The 16,893-nt window shown below is 34.1% G+C and overlaps 1 protein-coding gene across 1 annotated transcript in view; it reads left to right on the top strand.

Annotated features, from left to right (window-relative positions):
- Nucleotides 1-711: 711 nt before the first annotated feature.
- Nucleotides 712-16,893, top strand: part of Dpp10 (Dipeptidyl peptidase 10) — a 292,773-nt gene continuing 276,591 nt past the window's right edge. The window contains exon 1 of the mRNA XM_089648585.1: nt 712-782. Coding sequence (XP_089504711.1) covers nt 750-782 — 33 coding nt within the window. The 5' untranslated portion in view covers nt 712-749. The remainder of the gene's footprint in view (nt 783-16,893) is intronic.

Below are 16,893 nucleotides of genomic sequence, written 5' to 3'. Positions count from 1 at the left end.
GTAAACATACTATAACTAATACTATATGACTATCACAACACGGGCAGTGTGATAGTCAAAAGAAAATTTACTGCATTATAAATAAATATTTATTAACAATAAAAAAATAAAATAAAATTACACTCAAGCTATAGGAAACAAAAAAGTTAACATTAATACAAAAATCTGTAAAAAAAATTACACGCAGTAGATATATATGTAATATTAAAAACCTGTTTATGATTTGGATTATTGCAGCATTGAAAAATAATATTTTCTTATTTTATTTGTTTCAGACGGTAGCGCTGGAGAAAAAACATCACTCAACAAATAACACAGCAATCTACACGCAATCATAATTTAGCACTATATAAATTTAAAAAAGGAATATTAATTAATTTAAATTCAAAATTTATTACTTTTTAAAAATTAATTATTGAAATCACCGCTTCCATATAAATTTAGCAAATATTTCTATAAATATAAATATCATTTAGATTTTAAATAAACTGACAATATTTAAGTGTAAAAATAATTTCAAAACTATTAAAAATGTTTAATTTAATTGAGGAAAATTTTTTCAATAATTTTATTAAGATCCTAAAAGATAAGTTTTTAAAGTTGACGGAGTTTGTATAGTGAACACAAACTGTTACCAGGACATCAGAAGTTGGTATAGGTGTAGTTAGGTTTATAGATTGCCTGTACAGCGGTTGTGATAAATGTGTTAGTGTTTTAATAAAGTGTAGTGATAATATACCTCCTGCAACATGTCGGATCCTGATAATCATTTTGATGACGAGGTATGTACATTTACAATATTTTCACTAATCAGTCCCTAATTTAAACAAGTTTCTCTTTAAGGCGATGCACTACGTCGAGTAATATTTTAAATCGAGCATATCAATAACAACCCTTACGTAGATGGAGATAGGGTTTAAATTCCCGCTTAACACAATCCGCCTTTTTTTTATTTATGCAAGAAAAAAACATGGCCAAAAAGTGCCGTTTATTTTATATTGTGGATGTTCAGGAATAAATATTTTATTTTTTCCGATCATTTTTTAAATAACTTAATTTGCCACATTATACAATAAAATCATAACCGAAAATGGGTTCGTGAGTAGGAGATTTTGAAATTCGAAGCAGTTTTCATAGGCCTTTACATTATTTTTTTCTGAGCTTATAAAAAGACTTATCTAAAAAATACTCGATTATTTCAAAGGCCAAGATGTATTCTACTCGCAGTATTTAATTAAAGCATCTGAAACATTTCTAGGCGACCAAATTTTCAAAACCAAAAACACATAATTTTGCATTACTACGTATGGCATCGCCTTAAGTTTTTAAGTTCCAAAAAATATATATGTTATTTTGTTTAAAGTAATATCTATACATGTGTTATGCCGAAAAGTAAATCATTTGAAATTTCCTCGATAGAAAAAAATCGTAAGCTACGAAATTTATTAAAAACACGTTTTGTTCTGTTATTTAATGTGCTATAAAATTCACAGTGTATCTTTAAATGCAACTAAAACATTGGTCGAGAGATTTTCGCTTATTTTAATTGTTATAGGTTTTATTTTTAATATTAGCGCGCTCTCTCTAACATTCGTATTTACGTATCTCCCTTTGAAACCATCTTTGAACACTTACTACGGGGCCTTAATAATGTATCAAATTTATTTGTTTATTTTTATTTACGTTAAATTGTCAATTAGCAATATCACATCCAACGAATGGAAAAATAATATATATTCAAATATAAATATTTATTTTACCTTACCCCACACAGGAGGCCCTAAGGAAAATAATTTCCCTTAGGGCCTATGTCATCTTAGGGATGCTGTGTGGAGAGTCTATTATAAGAAAAACAAGTAGAGGATGTGCTGGGAAGGTAAAAGGGATGAGGGTTGGGTAGTAATCTGGGGGTTAGTTTGTCCAGGAGTGAGGAACATATGAACATATACCTCCCACGACGGCGCATTGTGATGGGTCGAGAGATCAGATGGAGAGGTCAAAGGGTCTCCCCAAACCAATCTGTAAGACCACGCAGGTGGTGGGCCGGCGCACCCTGAACACACTTCAGGGTGACCTATTGCAGTGGTGTTTGTTGTCTTATAAATGGTTACCGGGTGGCGGTTCCCAAACCCGCCTCCCAAATTGAAGTAAATGTGATATCCTAGAGATTGGTTCAATAGGTTACTATAGTAGTTTAAGAGGTTACCCATATATTTAAAAAAAACATATTTTAATTTTTTTTTGTGACACCTCACAAGGGCACCCCTCTCTGCATAGTAGACAGGCGGGATATGTCGCCACCCGGTTGGGTAGCGTTGTGAGGCGGGTTAATGTAGGAGCTGTAGGAATGGATTTATTAATGCGGGTCTTGAAGAGACCCGGATTATATGATGGAGGAAAAACTGATTCTGGTAGCTCGTTCCACATACGAGCCGTCTTACACAAAAACCAGTCAGAAGAAGTGGCCCGTTCGGATTAATGCTACTAGATTATTTAAGCAGGCTTCATTAAAATACCTGTAAAACAGACTCAGCATGCCCACATTGCGTCTGTGCATTAGAGATGGCAATCAGTCTGTTAACTATTAATTGTCAATCAGACGGACTGCCCTCCTTTGGACTTTGGTATTTCAAGTATTGTGGGGCTTCAGCCCAAAGGTGGCCCTCAAATTCGATTGCTGGGCGTACTTGAGATTTGCATACGGTTAACATCTGGTTAATATTGAAGAAACTGCTAGCCCTATACAAGACGCCCAGTTTCTTAGAACCCAGATTTACTCTGAGCTAGTCTGATATACTTTTTTATTTATTTGTATTGATTCATTTTATATATATATATAAAATGAATCAATACATAATAAACAAAATTAACCTTTGTCTATCCAACTGGGAAGGATTCCCGTTTTAGGACAGCCAAATAGTGTATTTAGTACATAATATTCTTACAATGGAATGGCGATGCTGTCACTTACTCGAAACATTGAAATGGAGTCTTTATTGGGGAGGATGATCAGGAAGATGGTCATTGATCTCCCTCTTTGCCCAAATCAAACATTCTTGGTTTTTTGAGATGTTGAAACTGACCAAGTTAGCCTTACCCTAAGCACAATCCTTCTCGAAGTGGTTGTCAACTTTTTGTCTCAAAACTTCCCGATGGCACAAAACTGTCGATAATGCAGGAACACAGACTACAATAAACCCTATTGCAACCTCAAGGTCGGGGCCCAGCAAAATTTTTACCGCTTGCTTAATAAGCCATCAGTGATCATTATTATCTTTCACAATATAGTCTAAATTATTTTGTTGACTCTGCAGTTTTTTTTAAGAGTGAAATCGGAGTTGCAACAAAATATAAGTAAAAAATGTGACCGACCGAAAGCGAAATCGAATTTCGGCTTCTGTTTTAGTTTCGGCCGAAACCGTAATCGAAACTGACGAGCATTTACATGTTCAATTTTTTGTAACAAATTTTCTTTTAATATCTTTTGAAAGTTATACCCATCAATGTGATAAATCAGTGACGAAGAAGATTGTAATAATGAACTGGCAATTGAACCCAGGATCTTTGTCTTACCGGAACAACGTCTTAAAACACTCGACCATTAAATTGTATTAGAGGAAATTGTAAAAAAAATATTTCGAACCCATTTTTCAAGGTTTTTGTTATTTTGTCAGACAAAGCACTACGTTTTTATTCAGTAGCTACACATTCAATATTACATAGAGGTAAATTCTTGTATCTGCTGAATAAACACATTTTGAGTTATGAATACTGTAAGGATATCCGACCTTTTATGATGGGCTAACTTTGATAAATGTTGATGTAGGAATACAGTTTATCTTTGTGTACATTTCTTAAAAAACTGGAAAAATGAACAACCCGCCTTAGACATTTAGACATCAGATAATATTTACTTTGAAATGGTGGTCAAACAACACGAGGCTTTTAAACTAATTAATATGATTTTATACAGGGTGTATCGGCACGTACCCGACAAACTTTAACCAGCTTTTGCTTAGCACATTTGGAGTAAAAAATGTCATGGGCACTTTGCTGTCCGGTAACCTTTTTTTTCAATTAAAAACAAAAAAATATAAAAAAATCCACACTCCTTCACTTTCATTGGCATTGTTTCTCGTGTTCAACAGTTGTTATTAGCAAGTGTGTCAAAAAGCGTCTTCGCTCTTTCATTCACAATAAATAATAATAGTTAAAAATGAGACGAATGGTGCTATGCCATTTCGTTGTGATTGTAAAAGCGCGCCAATGTAGGTACGTACGTATATTATTCAACGAAACTCGAATAAAATATTGCCAGATGGGTTTTCAAACTGTGACAAAGGATAAAACAGTGGTGAAAATGTGAATGGTAAATTTTTTATTAAAAAAAATGTTACCGGACAGCAAAGTGCCCATAACATTTTTACTCCAAATGTGCTAAGGAATAGCTGGTTAAAGTTTGTCGGGTACGTGCCGATACACCCTGTATACAGAAATTAAAAAAAAAATTGGTATGTATTATAGGACTCAAGCTTAGAGTTAACTCAAACAACAGTAGCATAGGATTGTGTGTATTGGTTCATATGTATACACTTCCGACAGTGGTGTCATTGTCATAAGTCATTGAGAAGCAGCCCTTCGTCTTGCTACGCCCAGTGGCGGTTTTCTTTAAATTTAATTTGTTCAGACAGACAACACCTTTTAACCTAACATCTTTTTGAACATTTCTACCGGTCGGTGGCTGAGTTGACATCGCGTTTGGGTCCCACCCAGGCGTAGCTTGTTCAATTCCTCGGCTGGCTAAGTCCTCCATCACAAGACAAGCATCATTTTTCCGCTTAATGTAGAGGTAGTAGGAGATTTTCAAACATTGTTAGGTTATTTGTCCTGGTACCTACCCTGATGTACGGAAGTGAGGCATGGAATTGGCAGAGAAAGAATGAAAGTAGACTGAATGCTGTAGAAATGAGATACCTGAGGCGTATGTGTAGTAAAAACATGTTTGATCGTGTGAGAAATGTGGAGATCCGCAAAGAGTGCAAGGCTGATGTAAGCGTAATGAGTAATATCAAGAAAGAGACGCTTAGATGGTTTGGGCATGCAGAGCGAATGAGCGAAGAAAGGAGTGTAAGGAGAATATACGATGCAAATGTGAATGGTAGAAAAAAACAACATGAACAACAACATGAACAACATTTGAATCATAACAACAACAACAATCATAAACGTCAGACGACTATTTAAATGCTCCAACATTAATCTAATCAAAAGTGTAGTAAAAAGTTAAGTGGATCACTTCAGTTTATGAAATACAGTGTAGTTTTTCGCGCACTATCATCGCGTGATCTTAGATCCTGAACTGTAACACCCGAAAGTATCAAAATAGTGTTTTGAAATTAAAACAATAAACTTCCTACTAGATGGCACAGTTTAATCTCATTAAAAATTAAAATCATATAGACTGTATTTCGACAAGAAGCTATACAAAACAAAGAGAACAGTAGTAAATAATTCACAGTTTTTCGGTGAAGATAAAAAGTGAAATAACAAAATAAAAAAGTGCTAAAAACGTTACAAGTGCAACAATAAACACATGTTTTTACCCAAGAACATAAACAAAATATAAACAAGTACTAAATGAACTTTACACAAGTATATTTAAACGTATCCCACAACTCTCGCCCAAGGCTCCATAGCTCAGTGGTCTAAAACGTCAGCACCGCGCCATTCTGTCGGTATTCTGTCGATCCAAGTTCAAATCCCAGACCGGCGAACGACTTTAAAAAAAAACCTTTTTTTTAATACATATTAATAATAAATATTAATAAATAATACTCAACCCAGAATATAAAACTCTCACTTGTATTTTAAAAACAGCTTCACAATCAGCTACCATCACGGATTCAAACCAAAACACAACCTGTGTAACTGGTTTTGCCTGCCTATAGGCGCTAGAGAGTGTGCCAGTGTGTTTGCCTACCAACAGGCGCAACCCTCAAAATACATAACCGGTGTAATTGATTTTGCCTACCTTTAGGCGCTAGAGAGTGCCATTGTTTTTGCCCACCAACAGGAGCAATCCTAAAAAAAAAAAAAAGGACAACACAACATGTCTAAATCTCGCAGTAAATTCTCCAGCGCGAAGAAAACCACATCTTCACCACAAACTAGCACTATGGACTCACCGTCGGCGACACATCAATCTATGATTAATATAGACAGTGAATCAATATTTGAATTCATCAATACGAAATTCGAGGAAATGAAGACAGTAATGCTCAATAAAATTGAAACAGAGCTGCAAGAAATGAAAAACTTCACGAACTTCATCAATGACAAATATGATGACATTTTACAAAAACTTCAACAAATCATGGACATTCCAAACACCGTCAACAAAATCAAGGAGGAACTAGCGGATAAAGAAATCAGATTATCTACGGTAGAAATCCACCTGGCGGATATAGAACAAGCAGCCCTGCTGAACTCCATAGAGATAAACGGCCTAAAATTACAGGACAACATATCCCCAGTCCACGCTGTTACACGGATCGCTGAACTCGCAGGCGTTACGATGTCCCCAGAGGATACATACAAAGTCACAACAAACAAAACAAATGATCAAACAAAAATAACAATTAATTTTAAGGATACCACAAAAGCACAAACCATGTTAGCATCCAAACACAGTGACCCGATAAAAAAATTCAACGGAGAAGGAGCCAAATATGTTTATCTTAATGCGGCATTAACCCAATATTACAAAAATCTGCACTGGAACACCAGAAAAAGAGCCCAAGAAAAAGACTACAAATATGTTTGGGTAAAATCAGGAAAAATTCTCGTCAGAAAATCCAAAGACTCAAAGGTTATGGAAATAAAACACCTAAACGATATATCTAATAAACTGACATAAACACGACTTTACATCTAACACAACCTCACATCACATACTTACACAAATACACACCAACATGGCAGATTACATGGAATATATAGATTCGGACAATCAACACTACTGTGAAAGTACAAATGATATTAACCTCTGGACCAAATTCACAAAAGAAAAACATAGAATCAATATATTACACCAAAACATTAGATCGATCAATAAAAATTTTGATGAATTTTTTATATACCTCCAACAGCTTGAAAATAATTTTGATGTCATTGTACTGACAGAATGCTGGTTGAATGACAACTACATACCAAAAACAATCAAAAACTATAATACACACCATACAAAAATACACAAAAACCAAAATGATGGTATAGTTATATACGTCAGTGATAAAAATAACACAACCATTCAAGAAATAAACATAATCGACTCCAACTGCATACAAATTACATATAGAAAAGAAACATGTATCCTAGCTATGTACAGATCTCCATCCAAAAACAACATCACAAATTTCTTAACTGATCTTAACAATACATTAAATGATCTCAACAAATACAAAAATATCATCATCATAGGAGATCTTAATATAAACATTCTACAAAACGGACACCCACAAAACATAGAATACCTAGCAATACTAGCACAACACGGACTGGAGCCAATAATAAAGGTCCCAACACGGGTCACACAAAACACTAAAAGCTGCATAGACCATATAATGATCAAGACAAAACTAAAAACCAAAACAGTAGTACTTGAAAGCACAATCACTGATCACTACATGAATATGATAGCAATAGACACCGAAAACACTACTTCGAAACAACATAAAATATTTACAAAAAAAATAATTGACTACTCAAACTTAAAAGAAAAACTCCAAAAAATAAACTGGAATACATTATACCAAATAGATAATGTCGAGGAAGCCTGGAATACATTTACAAATACGCTAACGCAAGAAATAAATAATTACACTACAGTAAAACATATAAAACTTACACACAAAGCAAAAAAAATTAAACTATGGATAACACAAGGAATATTAAACTGTATTCGTAAACGAGACAAAATTCACAAACAAACTAAACAAACACCGTATGACATGGAACAACTTAATTACTATAAAAGATATAGAAACATATGCACGAAAATTATTAGAGTAGCTAAGGAGATGTACTACAAAGAAAAACTTAAAAAAGCAAACAATTACCCAAAGGAAATATGGAAAATATTAAAGGAAGTTACATACACACAAAAATACAAACAAAAAAATACTATCGAACATCTAAATATTAACTCGAAAAAAATAGATGCCAAAACAAATATAGAAATGATGGCAAACCACGCAAATAACTTTTTTGCAACTATAGGGAAAGTTTTAGCGAATCGTAAAAAACACAGCACAAACACACTAACACAAACAAACAGATCAAACATCGATACCCAACCAACACAACACAGATTTATATTAAAAACAAGTTCGGAAATGGAAATTAACAAAATAATAAATACATTAAAAAACCAGATTGCTCCTGGATTAGATGAGATAACAACGGATTGCATTAAAATAATAAAAAATGAAATATTAAAACCTATAACACACCTAATCAACCTTAGCATAACACATGCCTGCTTTCCTAATACTCTTAAAAAAGGACTGGTAATCCCTATGTATAAATCCGGAGATAAAATGGAAATAACTAACTATAGACCAATTACTTTGTTAAACTCTCTATCAAAGATTTTCGAAAGACTATTAAAAAACCAAATAATAAAATACCTGGAAGAAAACAAATTAATCTCGGACAAACAATATGGATTTAGAGAAAAAAGAAGCACAAAAGAAGCTTTAGCAAGTACAATAGATTATATACATAGCAACTTAGATCAAGGGTTTAAATGCATAGCGATATATTTAGATTTGGCTAAAGCCTTTGATTCAATATCCCACAAAACACTTTTTAAAAAATTAGAAAATATGGGTATCAAAGACAAAGAACTACAACTATTAAAAAGCTACATGAGCGACAGAACACAACAAGTCAAAATTAATAACTATACTAGCAAACCACTGCCGATTACACACGGAGTTCCACAAGGAAGCATACTAGGGCCCGTTCTTTTCATAATTTACATAAATGAACTTTGCAGCATGGAAATAGATGGAGAAATAATTAGTTACGCAGACGACACAGTTTTATTATTTAAATCTAAGGATTGGAATAAGGTTTATAACATAGCGAATCTAGGAATCACGCAAGTGAAAAAATGGTTGGACTCAAATACACTCACACTAAACATATCGAAAACAAAATTCACAACGTATAGCATAACTAACACAGGACAGCCAAAAAACAATACAAACACCATAAAAATACACGAATGCATAAACACCAACATCTGCGATTGCCCCCCTCTAGAAAAAACAGAACAAATAAAGTATCTAGGAATCCTAATTGACCATAATCTTAGATGGACACATCACATCAAACAAATCACAAATAGACTCCTCAGAACAATACACATTTTCCTAAACATAAGAAACATATATAAAATAAAACAATTGAAAACAATATATTATGCACTATGCCAATCAATAATAGAATATGGAATAATTGCTTGGGGAGGAGCGACAAACGCAGCTATCGCTCAAATAGAAATTGCACAGAAAACGATATTAAAGGTAATACTCAAAAAACATAAACTAACCGACACAGACCAAATATTTAAAAGCTGTGACGTACTTGATATACGCCAATTATATGTTAAAACACTACTAAACTACATTTTCGACCAAAAAAACAAACCCCAACAAACACAAAATATCACTAATAGACCGGTCAGACAAGCGTACAAAGAAAACATAAAAACTCCGACGGTAAACACTACCTTTGGACAAAGACACCATAAATACCACGCTATTAAAGCATTCAACAGTCTTCCACTTGAAACAAAAATTGAGGAAAATAAAAATAAATTCAAACACAAAATAAAAAAATGGATTAAAGAACAAAAAGACATTATTACCAAAATACTATAACATAAAAGAATAAAACATATACACGCAACACAAAAAAAAATATAAAACACACAACACACACAAACACATATATCATTATAAATGCCGATTTACATTCTCTTTTGATATTTTTCTTTTAGTGTTATAATTATATTTTAATTTTTAATCTTTATTTTTTATTTTAAATTTATCTTTATTTTAATGTTGTTTTTCTTTTCTTTTATTTTTTTTAAATGTATAAATTCTTAAATTATAACATGGGGGCCTCAGCACGGGTAAACAACCCAGTGAGGCCAACATTACTAAATTGAAATATAAAATATTGTAAAAAAAATGTATCAATAATAAAAAAAAAAAAAAAAAGAAAAAGTCGGGGACGCCCGAGGAAGCCATGGCACGACCAAGTGAATCAGATACTTGAGTCACGCCACGTCAAGAGTCCGAATAATAGAAGAGTATGTATGAGACGATGTATAAATGTGAATGAGGCAAGGAGTGTGTGCCAAGACCGAGTTGTTTGGCGGTCCGTCCTCTCTGCCTACCCCTGCGGGGAAACGGCGTGATGTAAACTAGGAATGTGTGCCTTTCTTTTTAAAAAAATAACTCTAAATAGTATAAAATAAAGTCGCTATTCACGTCTCTCTGTTTGTGCGCTTAGTTCTTCTAAACTACGCAACGGATTTTGATAAAGTTTTCACTATCATTTAGAGGTTTTTTTCCTGAAGGTTTATTTAAATAATAGATGCATTTTATATTTAAAGAAAGTAGAGAAAAGTCGGTTCAGTTCAGTTCGAAATGAATCCCATACGTGCGCTATGAATTCCGCGACTCTGGAAATTTCTTTGCTAAGAAATAGTTCTTAAAATTCAATTTTTTTATAATAAAATTAAAATAACTCTCCAACTAGTGAATGGCGCCTAAGAAACTTGTAATCATGTGATTCGAAAGAGCGCACAAACTGAATTAAGGAGAACAGTATATAGTATATGTATTATTTTCCACCCCGCGACCTGCCTGATAAGTCAACCCTTTCAATATTCACTTATCTCCTTTCAACTAAGTTTGCTTTCAACTAGCACATAAGATTTCATTCTGATAGTGGAATGAGAATGTCTATCTCCTCTATTAACCGAAGACATTAACTGAGATGACTTAACTCCTGTGGCTAATTTGTTCGGTTTTTTGAACTCACAGCACTTCTCCGTAGAGTCAATGTGTTCTCTTTTAAGAACAGCTCACATGGTCTCATAAAAATCGTTGTGTTGCCCTTACCCTTATAGTTTAAAATATGCACTAAACGGTGTTAGAAAGAAAAAAATACCAAGCTTTAAAATCAAAAATAGAAGAAACACAGAATAATTAAAATGAAACCAAAGGTTACGACAGCAATTTGAGAAAAAATGAAACTTTGTTATTTTTTCATAAATTATTTTTATATTGAACGTAATAAAAGTGTTTTGTTAAAATTACATGTTTCTAATAATATATGCCTGTTTTTTTCGTTAGGTGAGCCATTTTTAAAACCTTTATGTTTGATTTGGAAATTTGATTGTTAAAAAAAAAAAATGTTTATTTCTAATAATAAATATGTGGTGGCGCACTTCATCACCTTTCAAAAACATTTAAAAGTTTTTAGATACGTTCAGACATATCCCATTTATTGCAATGTGGAAATACACACAAATTCACCGTCTTTCTGACAGCATCTTTAAGGCGGAGAAATACATACAAATTCTCCGCCTTTCTGATAGCATCTTTAAGGCGGAGAAATACACACAAATTCTCAGACCTTCTGACAGCATTTTTAAAATATTTACTCATATAATATTCATGCAAGATTTTTTTAGACTGGCACTACTTTATTCCAAACCTCAAAAACACGGCCGTTTTCGCATTTCGCGTTTTGTTGTGAACTTCACGTTTCTTTAGATGACATTTATAATATCATTCACCCGGTTTGTTTTGAATTGCTTCGAAATCCGGCCAATTCGATTATGCGTTCCGTATTTGCTTTGGTAAATTAATATTTTGGCGTACAATTTTAAACCGATTTTAAATTTTATCGCCAGCTTTTTTGATCCTGCAAAGGTGATGCAGATTTCTCAGATATATCAACATAGTGCAAGGCGTTGAATATGCATTTGCATATTGAATAGTTGCATGAGAGTGGTGTAACGTATGCACTATAATGCAGAAAGAGTATCATGAATTCGTGTGTGGCGTGAATTGTCGAACTGTCTGCAGACGTGCAACGACCCTTGGCACTTTCCTGCGATCCGTGACAGTGAATACATATTCAATATATACATAATACTAGCTGAAGTCTCCTGCGATGCACGGCTTTTATCAGAATTTTTCGAAATCAAATGTTGCTTGGGCGGTAACCAGACAAGATTCCAAATCTACTCCATTGCCAATGCTACTCACCGTTCTAAAAAAGCTCCTTTGAAGATTAATTGTGTGAAATTTCACCAAACTCGGAAAAAAACTTTAAAATAAAATTTATGTAAGATTTCCCAGCAAGTCTCAAAACTGCTCCCAACTGTCTGGAGCAGTGAGACTATGGCACCCCCTATTGGTATATTTTGTGAGGCTGAAGGAAGTGGGGAATGGAAGGAGATGAAGAAGAAATAGGTGGGTAATTATGCCAAACATAACACCAAAACGGCTATAGCCATTTCAAGCAACGTTTCAATTGTAAATGGTGTTCTCACACCAGGGCGATTCTGAGAGTATCTTGTACTCTGGAACGTGCCGCAAATATACAATATACTATTTTTAATTAGTAAGCTGTGAAATAACACAAATTATTCAAATAAAATTTACTTGGGTACGCCGGGATTTGAACCCGCTATCCGGATTACTAGCCAAGAGCCTTACCCCTCATTAACTGAGCTACTGCTAATCAAATTTGAAATAAGGAGAAAAATTTACAAGCCATTACGGATCACCCCATATGTAACGTGTTCTATTACACATTAAAATGAACTGTAAATCAAAGTTATATTAAAAAAACCACAGTAAAGAGCTCATTCAATTTGTTCTGAATAAATCACGGGAAAATTGGAATGAAGGAAACAGCCTACCTGGAATTCCCATGAATCCGGGCAATAGGGCTCTCGATGCACTTGCACTGTTCGGGTGGAATTTCCTCCACAACGAGATAAACGAGAAAACGAGAGAATTTTGATATTTGCATGTGAATAATACAACGACGATACTAAGGTGCACCTTCTTGTTATACGACACGAATTCGACTGACTACAATTTACAGTGCAACATAAATCTTCATAATTTCTCCAATGTGGGTAAGGCTGTTTTAGTAAAAAAATGTAGTAAAAAATGGGTGGAGTCCATAGACTAACATCAATGGTGGAGTCAGAAAAAAATACTCCTTTTTCATTACCAAAATACAGTAGCGTTCATAGCAACTTTCGAGAATTTTAGCTTTATCATTGTGGTTATTCTTACAACTGACAAGATTTTTTTCTAACTATTTGTTATATTCTATCAATTTATAAATGCATCTGTAAAATAAACGGTTAAACACAAATATAATGGATGGCTTATTTCGGAGTCGAGAGCAACAAACACTTGGATAAAATCGTAAAAAATAAAAATAAAACTTACCGTTTTCTAAATTCCGAAAGAAAGTCACTCCATGCTTGTCAGTTTTCTAGTTTTCTAACATCGCGCATCGTCGCTATACTGGTAGAACCGCCTTGAGAGCATTCCGGCCCTTACACTGATGGCTCTTATAATGTGTTACATTTCTTCTATATCCTTAATGTCTTCTGTAAGGATATGCCTCAGGTATTTAAACTATGATACCACAGGTATCATAGTTTAAACTATGATACCACAGATACAACTTCCTTCTAGACGGATTGATCGAAAATTTAGTGGCTCCTTGTTATGTTTGAAAACGATGATGACTGATATGATGTTTGGAATCGTAGAGCAAGTTCTATGAGTTTGCATATTTGTGCAAGTCGTCTCAATGCCAGCAGCACCATGTCATCTGCGTAGTTGAAATTATTACTGTACTGTCCTCAGATATGGCATCCGATTCGTGAATCGTTTAGCTTTTGTAGGAGATCGTTTATGTAAACTTTAAATAGAGACATGATATTATCCCCTTTGTTTAGTATTGTTGAAATTTCACTAAAGATCGTTAAGTTGCAGTTAACACGACCTTGTTTAACCTCGAATTCACTTGAAAAATTATCTACATTACAGAAACGAAAACGGCTATCAGTGTTTCGAGTGAATCTCGCATTGCGTTTATACTTTGAAGAATTTTGTACATTATCTCAAAGTTGCGTTTACAAAAATCTTCCAATATGGTGGTTAGCCAAATCGTCCCATCTATTAGAGTTTAGAGTGAATTTTAGATTTCTCCTTACTTTTACACTTTGAACAATTTTGTACATTATCTCATATATTCCTATTTTATGGTTAACCAAATGGTCCTACCTATTAGAATTTAGAGTGAATTTTAGATTTATCCTTACGTTTTTACACATTGAAGAAATTTGTATTTCTCAAAGTTACGTTTACAAAAATCTTCCTATCTGGTGGTTAGCCAAATCGTCCAACCGTATTAGAGTTTAGAGTGAATTTTAGATTACTCCTTACTTTTACACTTTGAAGAATTTTGTACATTATCTCAAAGTTGCTTTTACAAAGTGTTCCTATTTGAAGGTTCGCCGTATGGTCCTACTTCGACCCCTATACTTAACCAACTACCTTGAAGTGAGTTGGTCGAAGAACCGGAGAGTTTTAACACGAGTTTCCCTCAGTTTGGGTTCATGCTATGCCTGCCCCCCTGAGGCCTCAGTTCCCTGTTCGCTGTACTCTGCCTTATGCCTCTACCAGAGTATTACTTAAAACTGTATCCAGTAAGGCAAACTTTGGAAGTTTAGTGAAAGCAAGAACACGTGCAGTTTTTTTTATGGTTAAATTTTTTTTATTACGTTCCTAAAAATCTAAAGTTGAATATTTAGGTTTTCTTTTCAGCATTTCAAATAGCAGAAATATGTAGACTTAATGCTTAATTTACAATGAGTAACTAAAAGTTTTATTAGCTACGTGTATAAATAGTATTTCCAATTTTTCAACTAATTTAATTCTTAAGATAAAACAATAATGAATTGATAACCTATTTTTACATAAGTATATAAATCTTTATTTAAGAATTTTAATGTATTCTTACTAAGATGTAATTAATTTTTTAATCTTAAATATTTTTAATTATTTGTTTATAAATATACAATTTATTTTCAATTATTTTTATTTAAATTATGCAGTGAAATATCTGAAAAAATTGTCACCAAAAATATGAAAAATAAGACAAGATAAGGAAAAAGAGTCAAAAAGAAAACAAAAAAGAACACGAAAATAAAAAAAAAAGAAGACAGTAAGAAGATAAATGTTATAAATCTTGTTCGCTCAAGGAACATAAAATTATAATCGATTTTCAGTACAGAATAAATTGATTCCGCGTCATTATGTTATACAATAGATGGCTGGAAATGGATTTTCACCGCAGCTTAAAGCACTTTTAAAATTATTAAAAGCTTTTGACACGGGTCTGAAAGCGTGTAACATTATTTCGAGAGCGTCGTGTATGGAAGCCTTGATCAGTGATGCACAAACTTTTTAACGGTAGGACTAAATTTTCTATATTCCAAATTTCATACCACAAAGGTTACAGGTGTTAAGCGGGCCACAGATAGTTGCGCACAGCTACATTCTACACGTGGCTTTAGCTTCGTTCACTATGAGCTGCCATACATATCAACACTTAGTGGGCCACCCGCCCGCTGCTCTCGGCTGCGTGGGTGACCTCACGTCAGAGGCACACGCGTGAGTTGCAGTGGATTCGATGGCCGAGCCAAGCTTGTGGGGCCACGGCAGCCACTTCAACGGTTTGTTTTTTTATCTTATTTTATAAAGCATCCAGAAAATGGGTGTTGTCGTAGCATAGCTCAGCTAGAAATGTGTGGCCACATCGTTGTATAATGCCATATACTCGTATATATTTATTTAATTTATTTATATAGCGGAGACGGTTTACGTATAGGTCCCGTGAGCACTTAGGCCATAGGCCCATTGTGCTATCTCCCATTTTACCTCATTCCTTTAACAGTCACCCGGTCCCTTTTATAAAGTTAACCAGATTTGTCATTGGATATGTGGCCATGTCTTCTGGTTCCCAGGTATCATCTCTCCTCTCCAATCCCCTACAAGCTCCCTAGAGGCATCTCTCCACTTCCCTTTGGTTCCCTGAAGGCCCCACAATGGAAGATTTCACGGAGGTAGGCTCATCTTTCCTCTCCACTCCTCCTTGGCTCGCTAAAGGTCCCACGAGGGAAGAGGGTCTCATCTCTCCTCATGCCACGTAGCTCCCGTGTCAATCGTGGCCGTGCAGTTCCATGTGCAGCTATCTGTAGCCAGCTTTAGGTGTAGTATTATGAAATTATTAGTCGATATATTTTGTGTTTTGTAAGTGGAGCAGGTGAACTTTTTGTTAAGATCAAAGTACAACCAAACAAAGTATAGTAAATAGGTATTTGAGTTGGGCCATGCTAACAGTGTGGCGGTCAATCTTCTCTGTCTACTCTTGCGGAGAAACGGCGTTATGCGTAGTAAGTCAAATATAATATTTTGTAAAACAGAAACCTATAAAATCGTGTGTTTAAAAAAAAATTATGTGTAAATGGTTGCAACTACTCCCAACAATCTGGAGCCAGTAGAGACTATGGCATTCTCATATATTTATTGTTTTTGTGTTTAGTTCGTTAGACTCCATTTTTTTTTTAATTTAATTAAAATCAAATTTAATATTACAATTATTAGGTTCTGCAAGTATTTTTTTAAATTTAAAATACATGCATATAAAAACACACGCGTATTCGAATGCGACATTGTGTCAAAATTTCAAAGCAATCGGTGAAAAAATTTC

This window comes from Hesperophylax consimilis, chromosome 28 (genome assembly GCF_061612785.1).
Source record: "Hesperophylax consimilis isolate HC1 chromosome 28, BYU_Hcon_1.0, whole genome shotgun sequence".
Classification (NCBI taxonomy): domain Eukaryota; kingdom Metazoa; phylum Arthropoda; class Insecta; order Trichoptera; family Limnephilidae; genus Hesperophylax; species Hesperophylax consimilis.
This window is presented reverse-complemented; position numbering and strand designations above follow the sequence as displayed.